This window comes from Laccaria bicolor, genomic scaffold, assembly GCF_000143565.1.
Source record: "Laccaria bicolor S238N-H82 LACBIscaffold_7 genomic scaffold, whole genome shotgun sequence".
Classification (NCBI taxonomy): Eukaryota; Fungi; Basidiomycota; class Agaricomycetes; order Agaricales; family Hydnangiaceae; genus Laccaria; species Laccaria bicolor.
Window position 1 is genome coordinate 443,316 of NW_001889878.1, and position 13,550 is coordinate 456,865.

At 50.6% G+C, this 13,550-nt stretch overlaps 6 protein-coding genes across 6 annotated transcripts; 4 read left to right on the forward strand and 2 right to left on the reverse strand.

Annotated features, from left to right (window-relative positions):
* Positions 1–308: 308 nt before the first annotated feature.
* LACBIDRAFT_317037 (uncharacterized protein) lies at positions 309–2,762 on the forward strand (the record flags this gene model as incomplete). The annotated part of the gene is made up of 3 exons (XM_001878705.1): positions 309–741; positions 798–2,345; positions 2,413–2,762. The coding sequence occupies 3 exons, from the start codon at positions 309–311 to the stop codon at positions 2,760–2,762; spliced, it is 2,331 nt and encodes a 776-aa protein (XP_001878740.1).
* Positions 2,763–2,926: 164 nt separating this feature from the next.
* On the forward strand, positions 2,927–3,664 carry LACBIDRAFT_317038 (uncharacterized protein; the record flags this gene model as incomplete). Its single annotated transcript, XM_001878706.1, has 1 exon — positions 2,927–3,664. One exon carries the CDS (start codon positions 2,927–2,929, stop codon positions 3,662–3,664), a length of 738 nt encoding a protein of 245 aa, XP_001878741.1.
* A 1,783-nt stretch (positions 3,665–5,447) lies between these two features.
* LbCLP1 (clampless1 Clp1 protein) lies at positions 5,448–6,781 on the forward strand (the record flags this gene model as incomplete). The annotated part of the gene is made up of 2 exons (XM_001878707.1): positions 5,448–5,911; positions 5,966–6,781. 2 exons carry the CDS (start codon positions 5,448–5,450, stop codon positions 6,618–6,620), a joined length of 1,119 nt encoding a protein of 372 aa, XP_001878742.1. The 3' UTR covers positions 6,621–6,781.
* Positions 6,782–7,352: 571 nt separating this feature from the next.
* Positions 7,353–8,065, reverse strand: LACBIDRAFT_325229 (uncharacterized protein; the record flags this gene model as incomplete). Its single annotated transcript, XM_001878949.1, has 2 exons — positions 7,353–7,971; positions 8,025–8,065. 2 exons carry the CDS (start codon positions 8,063–8,065, stop codon positions 7,353–7,355), a joined length of 660 nt encoding a protein of 219 aa, XP_001878984.1.
* Positions 8,066–10,216: 2,151 nt separating this feature from the next.
* LACBIDRAFT_233557 (uncharacterized protein) lies at positions 10,217–11,518 on the reverse strand (the record flags this gene model as incomplete). Its single annotated transcript, XM_001878950.1, has 2 exons — positions 10,217–10,324; positions 10,382–11,518. 2 exons carry the CDS (start codon positions 11,516–11,518, stop codon positions 10,217–10,219), a joined length of 1,245 nt encoding a protein of 414 aa, XP_001878985.1.
* A 92-nt stretch (positions 11,519–11,610) lies between these two features.
* LACBIDRAFT_384857 (dihydrolipoyllysine-residue succinyltransferase 1) lies at positions 11,611–13,537 on the forward strand. Its single transcript, XM_001878708.1, has 9 exons — positions 11,611–11,749; positions 11,809–11,867; positions 11,921–12,045; positions 12,103–12,223; positions 12,273–12,508; positions 12,562–12,995; positions 13,058–13,128; positions 13,184–13,309; positions 13,367–13,537. The coding sequence occupies exons 1-9, from the start codon at positions 11,670–11,672 to the stop codon at positions 13,414–13,416; spliced, it is 1,302 nt and encodes a 433-aa protein (XP_001878743.1). The 5' UTR covers positions 11,611–11,669; the 3' UTR covers positions 13,417–13,537.
* Positions 13,538–13,550: the final 13 nt, after the last annotated feature.

The window sequence follows — 13,550 nt, forward strand, 5'->3', positions numbered from 1 at the left end:
TAAGTTGTCTATTTATATTTAAGGGTCAACCACCGCGTCTTGTCCACGTGATGTTACCTGCCGAAGAATGTCTCCACCGTCTATGGGCGCCTACTAGCAGCTACTAGCACGCTATGAGCAATTCAAGGCAATCCATTCTTGAGCAGCTCGTTTTTTGAGATCATCGACGATGGGTGAAAATGTGCGTTTGTGTCTGCTCCCGAATAGTCAACAAAGGACGCGACGCGATCACGTGAACCTGTTGAATTTTCTCTTCTTCCTTCACGACCACGACGAGCGCTTCTGCGCGTATGCTCAAATAACGAATCATGTCCACGACCACTCAAATTTTATTCAATTCTCCAGCTCTACACTCTCTCAAACGCGAACAACTCGTAAAATTATGCAAAATACATTCTATCAAGGCCAATGGCAAAAACATCGAGCTCATTGACAAGCTCAAACGACATGCACAGACCTTGCCCAAAGACTCTCCACTCAGCATTGCTGCTCGTAGTGAATCTACCGGTTTCGTTCCTTGTCCACCCCAGGATGACCAAACAGACGAAGAAGCTGCGCCCCAGGAGGGCAACAACGCAGTAAATCAATTTTCAATGCCTCGACCAAGCGAACAATGGGAGGTCGTCATGGAGAGTATTCAAGAGCTTGAGGAAAACTCATCTCAAGGTACTTTGTCATCCTTGAGGACCTTGGGCAGCAACAATGGAGGAGCGGGAGAGTTCGGCACTGGGGGTTCCAAATGTGCGTATCTTTTTCCCCATTAATACGCCCCGCCACTCATCCTTTTTTGTGCCCAGCAACAACTATGAGTTCCTCTATCAAAGCACTGGCCACCTCACTCGGCCTGAGGCGCACCAATACCTCCAAACCAGACCTAGCTTCAACCACTTCCTCCAAGTCTAGCCACAACTCTGTCTTTCCCCCAGCCACACAACCAACATCCCACGACGAATTGGAGCAAAATTCGACTCCATATTCTGATTTACCCCCCGCGGCAACACCACCTCAGACAGACCACTTTACATTCAACCCCACCCGCATGTCAATGAATGGCCTTTTAGGCGAAGCTGATGCCCCCCTCCCTGGTCACGCCCTTCGCCCCGGAGTCCCTGCCCCCTCAAACGCCCGTTTGAGCCTCGGCTTAGGCCTTGGAGCCCCTTCAACCCCGACGCGTCAATCACAACCAACAACTACGATCAGACTGGTCTCCAATCCTCTATCAAGTCACGACACCAGTTATGGGGCAGGCGAAAATAGCACCCCACAACTCAAACCTTTCAAAACTACTTTTGACCTCGTCCTTGGAAGTCCAACCCCGAGTGCGGGTGGGTTTGGCAGCATGGCCGTATGGCCGCCTGCCAGCCCTGGGGGCGACAACATCATGAGAGGAATTTATCCGACGTTGACGTTCGCCGACCTTCCCCCAACGATGCCTTCACCGTCACTTTGCCAAACGGCGTCTGCATCAGACAATATGGATACGGAAGAAGACTATGATCCACCCATGCCCGGTTCCCTCACCCCTGCGCGTGCCACAACGTCTTCTGGCTCTGGAGCTCTCGCTCCTCCCGTCGAACCATTCATCTTTGGTTCACCTCTCCCAAAGCACCGTGTTTCCAACCATCAATTCCGCGTCGCAGCCGCGAGCGTTCTCGAGGAGATGAACAAGCGTCTGCAGGAGGAAGGCGTACAAGGTGTCGGCCTCGACATCATCAACAACCTCCACCCTGGTGCCCATTCTCAGAAAGACCTTGCTGCAAGAGATATCAAGGCTCTTCCTGGGAACAAGCGTGGAGAGATCAAGGAAAAGTTTGAGAAGATGCATGAGGAGGAGTTTAGGAAGATGGAGGGGATTGATGTGGTTGTGAAAAGGAAGGCGGAGAGATCACCGAGGAAGGAGAGTGAGCCTGTTCTTGGGAAGAAACGCAAGTCGAGTGCGATTGCGAGAGATGATGCGGGTGGTCGACGAGGACCTGGTGGTCCCATTGCTGGTCGAGCAAGTGGGACACGGGTTATAAGCAACGGTCGACGCGCAAAAGCTATTCCGGGAGCCTTTGGCGACGAGGATGGCGATGAAGAGGAGGAGGAAGAGGAAGAGAATGTGAGGGCGGAGAAGCGAGTCAGGGTTGATTCTGGTGCTGCTGGTTCCAGCAAGGTTCTTTCTCCTGAGGAGCTGAAGAAGGAAGAAGAAGAGGAAGAGGAAAGGAAGTTTAAGGAGAGAGAGCGGGAGGCCATTCGAAGGAAGCTCGAGATGAACCGGGCGAAGAGGCGGAGTAGTGCTGTTCCTGGTGGACTTAATGGTAGGCGGAGTGGACGGGTGAGCGTCGGAAGGAACGTCCCCCTGGGTCAGTGTTATGTGTTATCTGTTTCGTACTTTGATCTTCCTGATCTTTTTCTTCTTTTTATATACAGCCAAACCAAAGCCTTCAAGATTCGGCTTCTTTTCCTCGGCCAAATCGATCGTACAGAATGTGTGGAATCGCGGTAAAGCACCACCACCTACTACTACGGCCTCTAGCATCCCTAAACCCGTGCAACCTGCGACCAAAGAGAAAATAGCTGCTGCTCCGAGTGGTCTCGTACAGAAAGCTTCCATCGCACCCGCTCGTCCTACCATTGCCACCGCTAAAAGAACTCGGGTTCCTTCGCTTCGTGTCAATAAGAAACGGATTCTGTCAACAAGGGGACTATATCATCTTCTCGCTCGAGGTCGCCTATACCGTCATTTGGTGTTGCTCCTTCGACTAGAAGTAGTATTATGAGTGGAACACGGACGAGCAGGAACAGTTCCCTCTCGAGGGCACGTACCACCTCACTGATTGGGACGGGAATCTCCCAAACGAGCTCGACGAATGTATCGTCGATCGGTACCCGACTTTCCTCGACTTCGACTAGAACGTCGTCGTCGGCTGGGAATATCAGTAGCATGGGGTCGAAGAAAGCCCTCGTTGCTGTGAAAGCCTCAGCTTCCAATACCGGTTCTTCATCTTCGAGACTATCGACTTCTTCCTCGAGGTTGTTAGCTCCTACGGCTAGTTCGTTGGCAAAGGCACACAGAGCCTCTGCAGTGCTTAAACCGGTGATTGAGGTTCAAGCTTCTAAGAGAGTGGTTCAGCCGAAAGTCACTACTCAGCCTGGGCCTAATACCCCAGACGATGCGGCGCTTTCGATGATCACGAATAGCCCTAAGCCTTCATCTTCTTCAGGGCCTTTCTCACCACGTCCAGGGGGTGTTTTTGATCGACCACTTGACCTTCCCTCGGGTATACCGACGCCCGTGAAGAAGAGGACTCTTCTTCCAGCTGCTGCTGGGCCATCATCATCCAATGAGGGCGAGAGCACGGTTATACGACAACGCTCCTTGGCAGGTCGAAAACCTCGTATTTCGCGGTCCAAAGTTATAGCGCGCTTGGCGTCCCAGCGAGCCGCTGGCACCAGTGGATCAACCATTGCACCCCGTGCGTCGAATGGGGGCAAAACGAGGTCGAGCTTTGGTGCGAAGGCTCAAAGGTCGAGTTTTACGGGTGGTGGGAGTAGTGGGAATGTGTTGATGAGTGCGAAGAAGAGGGCGAGGCAGAGTGAGTATGCGAGGAGACGGAGTCGTTTGGTGGTGGGGAATGAGGGTGGGGGTGGGGGTGGGAGCATGGATGTGAGTGATGGTTGAACGACGATGATGATGGGGTTTCTTCTCCCTTGCTGGCATGGGAGCCTCGTGGACTTTCTTTTTCTTGTAAATATGCGTTTGAGATGACACTTTTCTTGTACTGTATCGCAGCATCTTTTCCCTCTCCCTCTCCCTCTCCTCCTCCCTCACAATCTCGTCAATGTTTTGTTTCGTTCGCGTTTCTTTTTATACTCTTATTTATGTAAACGTTGGTCTGCAGTTGTATTTATATGACGATGCAATGAACACTAGATGCAGTGCCAGCCCATAGTTCTTCTGTAGTCTCCCGTAGGCAACTCCTAAATTTGTATACGCGACGCGTCGTGTCGCGTTACGTCACGCGTTTTCGTGACTGGACAATTGGATTCGGAGATTAAATATTTCGACATCTCCTCCATTGTCCTCGTTCATGATCACGCCCAGGACCTTATACGACTTCAGAGACAATTCTTTCCTTCCCCACATGCGCTAAACGACATCTGCCCCCCCAACTGTCGCTCAGGAGTCTCATGCTTACAACTTCAACGATGGGCCTAGTGAAGCACCTTTTGAGCACCTCCTACCCATGCGCCACACTCTGGAAACAAAGATGCCTGGATAGGCAAAGTCACCTAGAGAGGCGGACATTGATTTCGTGACTTCTGACATCTTCAAGCTACGCCCTAGAGATTTCTATTGGCCAGCAATTCATTTCGAGGGTTTGTTCCATGTTCCCTGCACCAGGCCCAACATCGTGCACACAGTTGATGATGAGGGCGCCACCATGAATACGAATCATCACTGTTACATTGGCCTACTCGATTTGTGAGTGAACATTTTTGTGGTTGTATTTGAGGGCATATGAACTTATGCCCAACTGGCATACAAATCCGAGTGTTATTATCTGCTGAACGATGGGATTCTTTCACTGGATCGCACTCACTCACAATTTCCGAGTAATCTACCCAAGTCGTCGTCTGTTTGCGCCACACTTTTCATGTGGTGGATGCCGCGGAACTCAAATACGCACCCTTGAAGATGGGGACGATTATCAAGATCAGGGATCGTGTCCAACATGTTTTTTTTTTTTTTGCGACTCCACTCCAACCCCATCCATCCACCGCTGGCTGGCCATTTTTCGTGAACGCTGACAGGCCCACTCGCCCACAAGTCCTTCGATTGCCACTTACACCGTTTCTACCCAGGTCCTCAACAAATGCCATCTTCTGATTTGCTGCGAACCCTTTGCTTCTAGCTTTTGGGTACGCCCACACACAGCCATAGTGTTGTACCACCCCTCCGGACGTCACCTTATCGGTTGCTGGTGCCTTGTGATTCTTTGGATAGCCGCACAACCCCGTTTCCCGAATGCAAAGTAAAGACCCCCCGTCACAATTGCACTTGGCTGCACTCTTGCTTCTGATTACTCTCAGGGGTGGAGAAATCATTGTTTTTAACGGCGTTTTCAACAAGGGCTTAACAAGGGCAATACTGGATGTTACGGATATCTACCCTGGCGTCTTGACAGCGAGCTGGAACTTGAGCTTGGGTGGCAACTCTAAACAAAGTTTTATGGATCAGGCGCCTCCCGCAAACACAAATACGCTGATGGATTGGTTTTGAATAAATTACCAAATTTGGAAGTTGTGGATTCCTTGACCTGCTTGTTTAGGGAAGTTTTTGGATTGGATTGGTGAAGCTGTCAGTTGGGTGAACAACCAGTTCTTTGTATAAATTAACGCAACTCCGCTTCCACCTCAAACCCCACTCACCCTCAACCTCCAAAAACTCGATTCAAAACGCCATGGTCTTGCAGCCAAACTATGCTAAGCGTGTCGATAACGAGAACGCGCCTCCCACAGCACACGTCAACGCCAAAACACTGGCATCCCGCCTTCGCAGTACTCTCCATGATGCTAGTCGCCGCAGACGTGCTCGTACAAGTGGTGCCGCCAGCACGCCAAAGTATCTGGCTCAACAAGCCAAAAGGCGTAGCACTAAATCAAAGTCCCCGACTGGGCCAATCCGCTTTACCATTACATCGACCCCTGTCACTCCCCCACCAGCTGATGTGGAAATGAAGGATGCAGAACCCCTACCGTCCTCGTCGAAAACTTCGCCTAAATCCATTCCAGTGATCCTTCCTCGCGAGCTTGTCAGGCCAGATTTCTGCGAAGTCTCCAAAGATGCGATTCGAGCTGTGGATCCTGAGCTCGTTGACACTGACCCTGAATACATCCGGGAACAACTGGAGGAATTTGGACCTTCGTAAGCAAGATATCTTATTCTCTTCTCTGCATTCGCTTAACAGTTTTGAATCAGAATGCTCAATGTTCTTAGCACCGTAAAAGCCAGTCTGACCAGCTCCTTGCTCCCCAAGGAGCTTACCATCGTCGTCCAAGACCTCACTTCCGTCCTTCCCACCCACATGGTTGCAGTTTACGGGCATGCTCCAAAGACCCAGACCCAGCGACGCACAAAAGTAACCCTCCTCCCAGTCCACAGTCTCGTCTTCGCTGCCCATTGCTCCAAGCTACCCCCCTTCCCTCCAACATTAGCTCCGCCCGAGCAGAAGCTTGGTTCACAAGAACTAACGGTCCCAGTATGGCCGCTATGCTTGCCCTCGCCTCAGCTATATCCTCAGCTCGCCGCTTATCTTTACAACAAACGCACCGATCTTGTTCTCCAAACCCTTCTTCCGTGTCCCCCTCCCCCAACCCTCGAACTAGATCCCTCCCTCATCGTGCCCTTTGCAACAAAGTTGTCGGGAACGTTTACTGTCCACGCCCTGCTGCAGCACCAGCTGATGGTGCACGGTATGTGGCAGAATGTCTGCGCACTTGGGATTTTCGACGATCTTCTTTGGGACACGTTGGACCTCGCATGGCAGATACTGTTGACTGCGCTTGCGATTGCGACGGGGAACGCGTCTTTGATGATTGAGCAGCCGTCAGAGGGTCCTTCGCAGTCTACATGATCACTTGCGGGATTTTCTAAGTTATTGTCTATTGCATGAAGTACTTTTATTCGAGCTCGACCACTGCATGAAGTCTACATTTTGTACCTTTTACTCTAAGCACTCTCTAATCGATATTTTGTGTCATTACCCGAATCTCGATCCTTGTAGCCGCGACTTTTAAAATTCTTATTGCCGGTCGGTAGCGGTCGGTCCGTTGACGACAGACTATTCAAGACTATTCATTTGAATAACATCTAAAATGCGCGGACCGAGATGTTCGGATATTCGATGCCATGTCGACCACAAATTACAACGTTGCCAGCAACAGTCCCTGCAGTTGGACTCACGATCCCCGGGAAGTAAGTCCCCTTATACGTTGTAATTTACTTCCCTGGCTTCACGGCGAGTCATGCATATTAATACTATAGGATACATTACGAAGAAAGAGCAATATTACTATGTATGTAGCTAGAGCAGTATGAGTTCGTGACGGACAGAGTTCGAGTCGTAAGAGCCTAGAGGCATAGGGGGAACTAGGCCTCGACCAAGCCATATTAGTGCGGGTAGGAGGGGACATTAGTAAGTAAGAGAACAAGAAATATTAGTGAGGGAATATAGTGCAAAAGGAGAGCTATGTAGTATAAACAGTGAAGAGCGAAAAAAAGAGAAAGGACGTTCAGCTTTGGTTTTTCCAAAGCCCCCAAAATCGTGACAGCGTTCGTCGCATTCGCGGTCATTATAAAAGTTCTGTCATCGTCGAGGGGTAGAGCGTTGGCGGATGCGTCGCGCCTCTGCGGTGACGTTCCACGCAGTCTGTACAAGCTCAACGGTTCGCGTGTCGGTGAGGCCGAGGGCAAGGATGTTTTTCCATAAGCCTTGGTTATATCCGAAGAATTTTCCGAAGTCATCATCGTGGAGGCGCGCAAAATTTTGAGCCATCGCAGCGGCGTTTGGGAATTCTTCCACAACCTGAGAAGGAAGGAGGCGCCACGCCAGAAGGTTGGGCTGCGTCTCCAAGCCCAGGCCGTATAGCAAGAGGAGGGGCAGCGAGCCAGTGTGGGGAACAGTGAGGGGGATAACTGGTAAAGTCACCACGAGCGTCTGGGAACTCCCAAGCTCGCGCGGTATAGGCGCGGTGGTACCCGGTGGAGCGTCAGGCAAGTCCAAGCCGACTCTAAACCCTCGCTCATAAGAATTGATGTCGATTGGGAGCATTAGAGGATAGGTGGAGGGAGAGCCGTTGGCCTGAAACGCGGCTATCACATGGGTTGGGGTGTGAGCGTCGCGCAAGACCACCATGTCGACAGTGGCTGGAAGGAGTTCCCGCACGGGGACGTCGGCAGAAACGTTGAAGTGGTGGCAGAGCGCGCTAAGTGGGCGTCAGTTTAAATTTTACGTCGGGTGCGTAAAATGTGAACGAACTTATAAGGCTCCTCCTTCGCTAATAAAGACGGCCGCTGCATATTCGGGGTAGGCTCGTGGAGGAAATTTGCGTTCAATAAGGATAATACGAAAATATTTGAACGTTCGAGGCAGGTCAGGATAGCTGGACGATGGTCGTCGACAAGTCAGCTTAAAGGTTGAATAGGAGGGATAGCGAGGATAGCGTTTAGGAGGAAGGACAGTGGAGTAAGAAAAAATTAAGAAAGGGAATATGGGAAGGAGGGTGAAAGAGTTGGATAAAGTTTAATTGAGTACGTACCCGCGCTATATACCTAGCGGCGGTAGCTCCGCTTCTTGGCAAGGAACCTCCGAACGCGCCTATCGGGACAGTAACCAGGAAGGAGGGCTAAGTTTGGTATTTCTGCCAGGGACCCATTACGAGCCTTCCTGCGCGATGACACGTCCGGGAGTCGACGACTAAGGGCCAGGTAAAAAAAAAAAGGCATCTTGACCCAGTGATATAAGTGTCCAATTGTCAAATACATCAAATGGAAATAACTCACTACCACGAGGCAGATACGTATGTCCGAGCGATGACATATCGTATTTTTCGTTGCAGGTCCAAGATGATGTCAATCCCTGAAGCGGCCGCCAATATGACGGCGTAATTCAGCTGAAAAATAAGCGCTGCACCCACAGTTGCGCGTACGAGCGACTGCCCATCGCATGTCCTTAATTACTTGCGACTTCTCAAAGTACAAAGTGGTTCCTCAAGAAGCCGGCTATCAGATGAACGATCTTGAATCAGCGCCGCTTGAAATAAAGTTTAGATCGAATCAAGGTGCTCTTGGTGGCAGTATAGTTTCGCCCCCGAGCATCATGCCAAAACGGAGGCGCTGCGGCGGGGTAGAGAAATTTGTGAAACATCCATGAGGACGGATAAATGATATCGATTGTTGACATCCAAGCTCATTTATCATTTATCGCCCTGGCGCACCTACACTCCCGCGAAAGTCTCCACGGTACCAGGACGCGTGGGCCAATTACTGAGCGCGACGTAGTGCACCATGCCTTTTATGATGTCCACATAACCTCAAATGTGTTTCGTTTGAAACATCTCCTTGGTGAATAATTTTGTAGCCATAGCGATCGCGTTGTCGCTCTGCACATGTTGTCGGCAGATACCGAAGTGTCCAAGTTAGAGTGCTTTTTGAGTGCTTTCGAGGATCTGCACGCAGCGCCCATTCCGTAAGAAATGACGACACTTCTGAGCAGCGTCTCCTGAACCTGAAACGGGCCAATGGGCGGGAGTGAACTTGCTCTGCAGATCGACGCGGCGTACTCATGGTCATTTCCCGAATAAATTCGAACGCACACACCACGATGCAGGATCCGAAAGAAATCATTGCCACGACTTCTTGCTGTACCAATAGGCGTCTTGATTTTTTTTTTTGTGGAGCGGGGTGCGTGTCCGACAGATATTTATTCCAATGCAGCGAGTGTGGCCGCCACTAGCCGCACGCCCACTTTTCAAATTGTGATTATAATTGCCTAGCTTTGGCCTAGCTCGTGCAAGTTTGAGACGCATTCAAAGGGACATCTGACCGTTCGCCCCGACAAAATTTACCAGTGCTTTCCTCTCCATTGTTGCCATACGGTGATAGGTCAGCCCACAATGTCATTATGGGCCTCGCAAAGAATATTGAAAGAATACCCAAATTATCCATGCGCATATCCAATTGAAAGAATAACAAAGGAAGGGTGTATTTTGTGAGTTGTTTCCTTTCGATACACAGCACCTCAAAAATCCTGTCTGGGTTCTTTTCGTTCACTCGATAGATGTTTTTTAAATTTCAGCACGATTCAACCCACGAGTAAAACGTAGAGTAGAATACAGAGTCAAGTCGAAAGGCTAGAGAGGGTTTTTGAACCTTCTCAGCAGTCTCAGCCCCAACTTCCATCTTTCTTTCTGACAGACGGAACCTCCCGTAACAGTCAAAATGTCGCTGTCATGTCTATGCAGTGTCCACGGCGTTTCAATATTTATTGCCTGATAAATCTCGGTTTGTCATGGATCATGGATCATGATCGAATGCACCACTGACACTGACAGCGTCTCGGAGATTAAACGCCGCGCTGTGCACCGTCGAGCCTTGAAAAATAGGGCTTGTAGGATGTCATGTGCGCTAAGTAAATCGCTGGCTCGCGACGTGCAATGTTGCGATTCCATTCTATGTGGTAGGGTATGGGCGAAGTTTCTCCAAAGTAGCGGATTTTGTACGTCCGTCCATGACGAGTTCTGCCAACGCTCTTGCAGTCCCTGGCGCATTACAGATGCCCTGTGATTTTCAAGAGATGAGCTGTGAATAAATATAGCCTCATAAAGTATGACTGACCCAACATGTGTGTCCAGTGGCGAGATACAAGCCTTTGGCAATATGTCCCGCTTCACCAATGATGGGTCCTCCCCCCGTGCTCACGACAGGAAGAAAGCAGGCCTGCCTCTTCTCCACGGTCCCGTGTCGAATTTCATCAGATATACTGAAAGCGTGATTCTGAAGGGCATCGCACGCCGTCTGGTCAACCACCACATCGTCGACACAATCCGGAAGTGCCGAGTCATCTCCAGACCCGCAGACATATATTTCGTTATCGGGTCTAGCATAAATTTCTGGGGAAGCGCCACCGCCAAGGCACTTTGGGAACGCGATCTCTGTGAACAGAACGTATGGCGCGATCTGGACGTTGGGCTGGGGTCTGATCGTGATGCTGTGGGCGCGGGTTGCTGAGATAGGGAGTCCTTGGACGAGAGTTGGAGACCAAGCGCCGGCTGCGACTATGACATGTGTTGCAGGTACCGCTGTGGTTTGGCGCGTAGCGTTATCTTCGTATTCTACCCCTACGACTTTATCGTTCGCTTGAATGATGGATGTCGCCTTTGCCGCGATAAGTTTGACGCCGCGTTCTTTTGCGAGTTCAAAGATGCTGGTAGTGAATAGATAAGGGTGAACTTGCGCAGTGTCGCCAGCCTTCGCCATGGGTGAATAAGCGTCAGTTAGGTTCTCCTTGACCCATTGGAGGTCGTCTGGTAATCCTTTCGCTTTCCTCGACTTGCTGCCGCGTGGTTTGGAGCCACCAGGAAGACCCAGAGTTTTCTCCAGGCTCTTCTCTGGCGCGTCAATCCCAGAATGGCCCGTTGAACGTTGCTCGCTTAACGCTTCACCTCTTCCTTCCCAGCTACCACAGTCAACATACCTCCATCCCCAACGTTCTTTACCATTATGTTCCTCCGCGAGCCTGACATGCTCATCAAACGAAAGATCGACAAGTTCCTTTGGGTAAGCCCATCTAGCTACCAACCCCCCTGCTTTACCCGACGCGCCTTGCGCTGGTCCATATTGTGAAGCCTCAAGCAAAGTGATCGTGTCCGAGTCCGAGGTATAAGACGGATGTCGAGATAGATAGTAGGCCGTCGTGCAGCCGATGATGCCCCCTCCGACGATGACTATATGGCGGCCGTTCGTTGTGACCATGAAGCTTGAAGGATGACCCTACGGCAAGCCGCACGGCCCGGGAAAAGTCATCATGGTGACGGTGACGGTGAGGAACCAAACAAATTAGCCAACACGGAACTATCAGGCTAGCTCACCACCAACCACCACCACCACTGCTCCCCCCGACAACATGCTGTCCTCAAGGGTTATCGCCATTGCTAGAGGGCGTGGCCTCACACAGGCCTCGTCGGCGAGCCTATTGAGGGCTTTGTAAGGCCTTCATTCGTTACCTCTACTGAACAGCGTACTAATACCACTCGTATCGGAAGGACTATTGCCAACGTCAATGCGAAAAGAGCCCAGTTCCACTCGTCAAATTTATTGAAAGGTGATTTTGGGTGACGTTGCAGGCCCAACCTTCGTACTCATGTCGGAACCCAGCGGAAACCATCAAGGTTCCCCAGATGGCTGAATCCATTAGTGAGGGAACACTCAAGTCATGGTCAAAACAAGTTGGCGACACCGTTACCGCCGATGAAGAAGTAGCGACCATCGAAACCGACAAGGTGCGATGCGTTTTGCGTTTCCACAACTTGTGCCCGTGCTTATACTTTTCCACTCAGATTGATGTGTCCGTTAACGCTCCTCAATCCGGCACAATTGTAAAGTTGCTTGCAAACGAAGAGGACACCGTTACTGTGGGACAGGACTTGTTCGTACTTGAACCTGGAGAGGTCGCAGCATGTACGTCACTTTCACATTGTGAAGTATTCATTATTTCATATCACATCAGCCTCTCCTCCACCAGCCAAAGAGGAGGCCGTTCCCGCTGCTGAAGCTCCTAAAGAATCCGCCGAGCCCGCTGTCCCTCAACCACCATCACCCTCAGAAAGCGCCAAGACACCAGAGACGAAGGAGCCTGTGAAGGCTAAGGAGGAGAAGCCGGTCAAGAAGGAAGAGAAGAAGAAGGAAGACAAGTCAAAACCGGCTGCTGCACCCCGCGTAGCTGGTAGTCGTAACGAGACAAGGGTACATTTGCCCATATTGATTCCTCGACTCCGACTAATGCTTCTGAACACCAGGTGAAAATGAACCGAATGCGCCTGCGCATCGCCGAGCGTCTCAAGGAGTCACAAAACGCCGCAGCCTCTTTGACGACCTTCAACGAGATCGACATGTCCTCCCTCGTCGAGATGCGCAAGAAATTCAAAGAGCAAGTCATGAAAGACCACGAAGTCAAGCTCGGTTTCATGTCCGCCTTTGCCAAAGCTTGTACCTTTGCGCTGCAAGAAATCCCCGCGGCCAACGCTAGCATCGAGGGGGAGCAGATTGTATACAGGGACTACGTCGACTTGAGCGTGGCTGTGGCTACTCCGAAGGGCTTGGTCACCCCCGTTGTGAGAAACGCGGAGGGGATGAGTTTTGTAGAGATTGAGAAGGAGATTGCTGCCCTTGGGAAGAAGGCGAAGGATGGGAAGTTGACGCTTGAGGATATGGCCGGTGGAACCTTTACGATGTGGGTTTCCTTTTATATCTGCAAGTCAGGCCCTGTCATACTGGTTGTTTTGACGGTTACAGCTCCAATGGTGGTGTATTTGGCTCGTTGTACGGTACTCCCATCATCAACTTGCCTCAGAGTGCCGTTCTCGGTATGGGTCCCATCTGTCTTTCCTCCAACTACGGTGCTGACGTTCGTTGTGATAGGTATGCACGCAATTAAGGACAAGGCCGTTGTCGTTGACGGTCAAATTGTCATCCGCCCCATCATGATCGTCGCACTCACGTACGACCATCGTCTGCTAGACGGTCGGGAGGCCGTTACTTTCCTTGGTATGTCTTTTTCTCTTTGTTCGAGAATAAGTTCATGACTTAACCGCTTCATTATAGTGCGAGTTAAAGAGTACCTCGAAGACCCACGGAAAATGTTGCTTGTATAAGTACAGGCATTTCATTTGAATAATGCGTTAGTTTTGTCAACTTTATAATGTTACTAGTTTGCAAACCATCGTAGCAGTCATGACAAGCGAAATTGACTAGCTTGCCATTGCCCTCAACTTTGTAGAACCTGCTG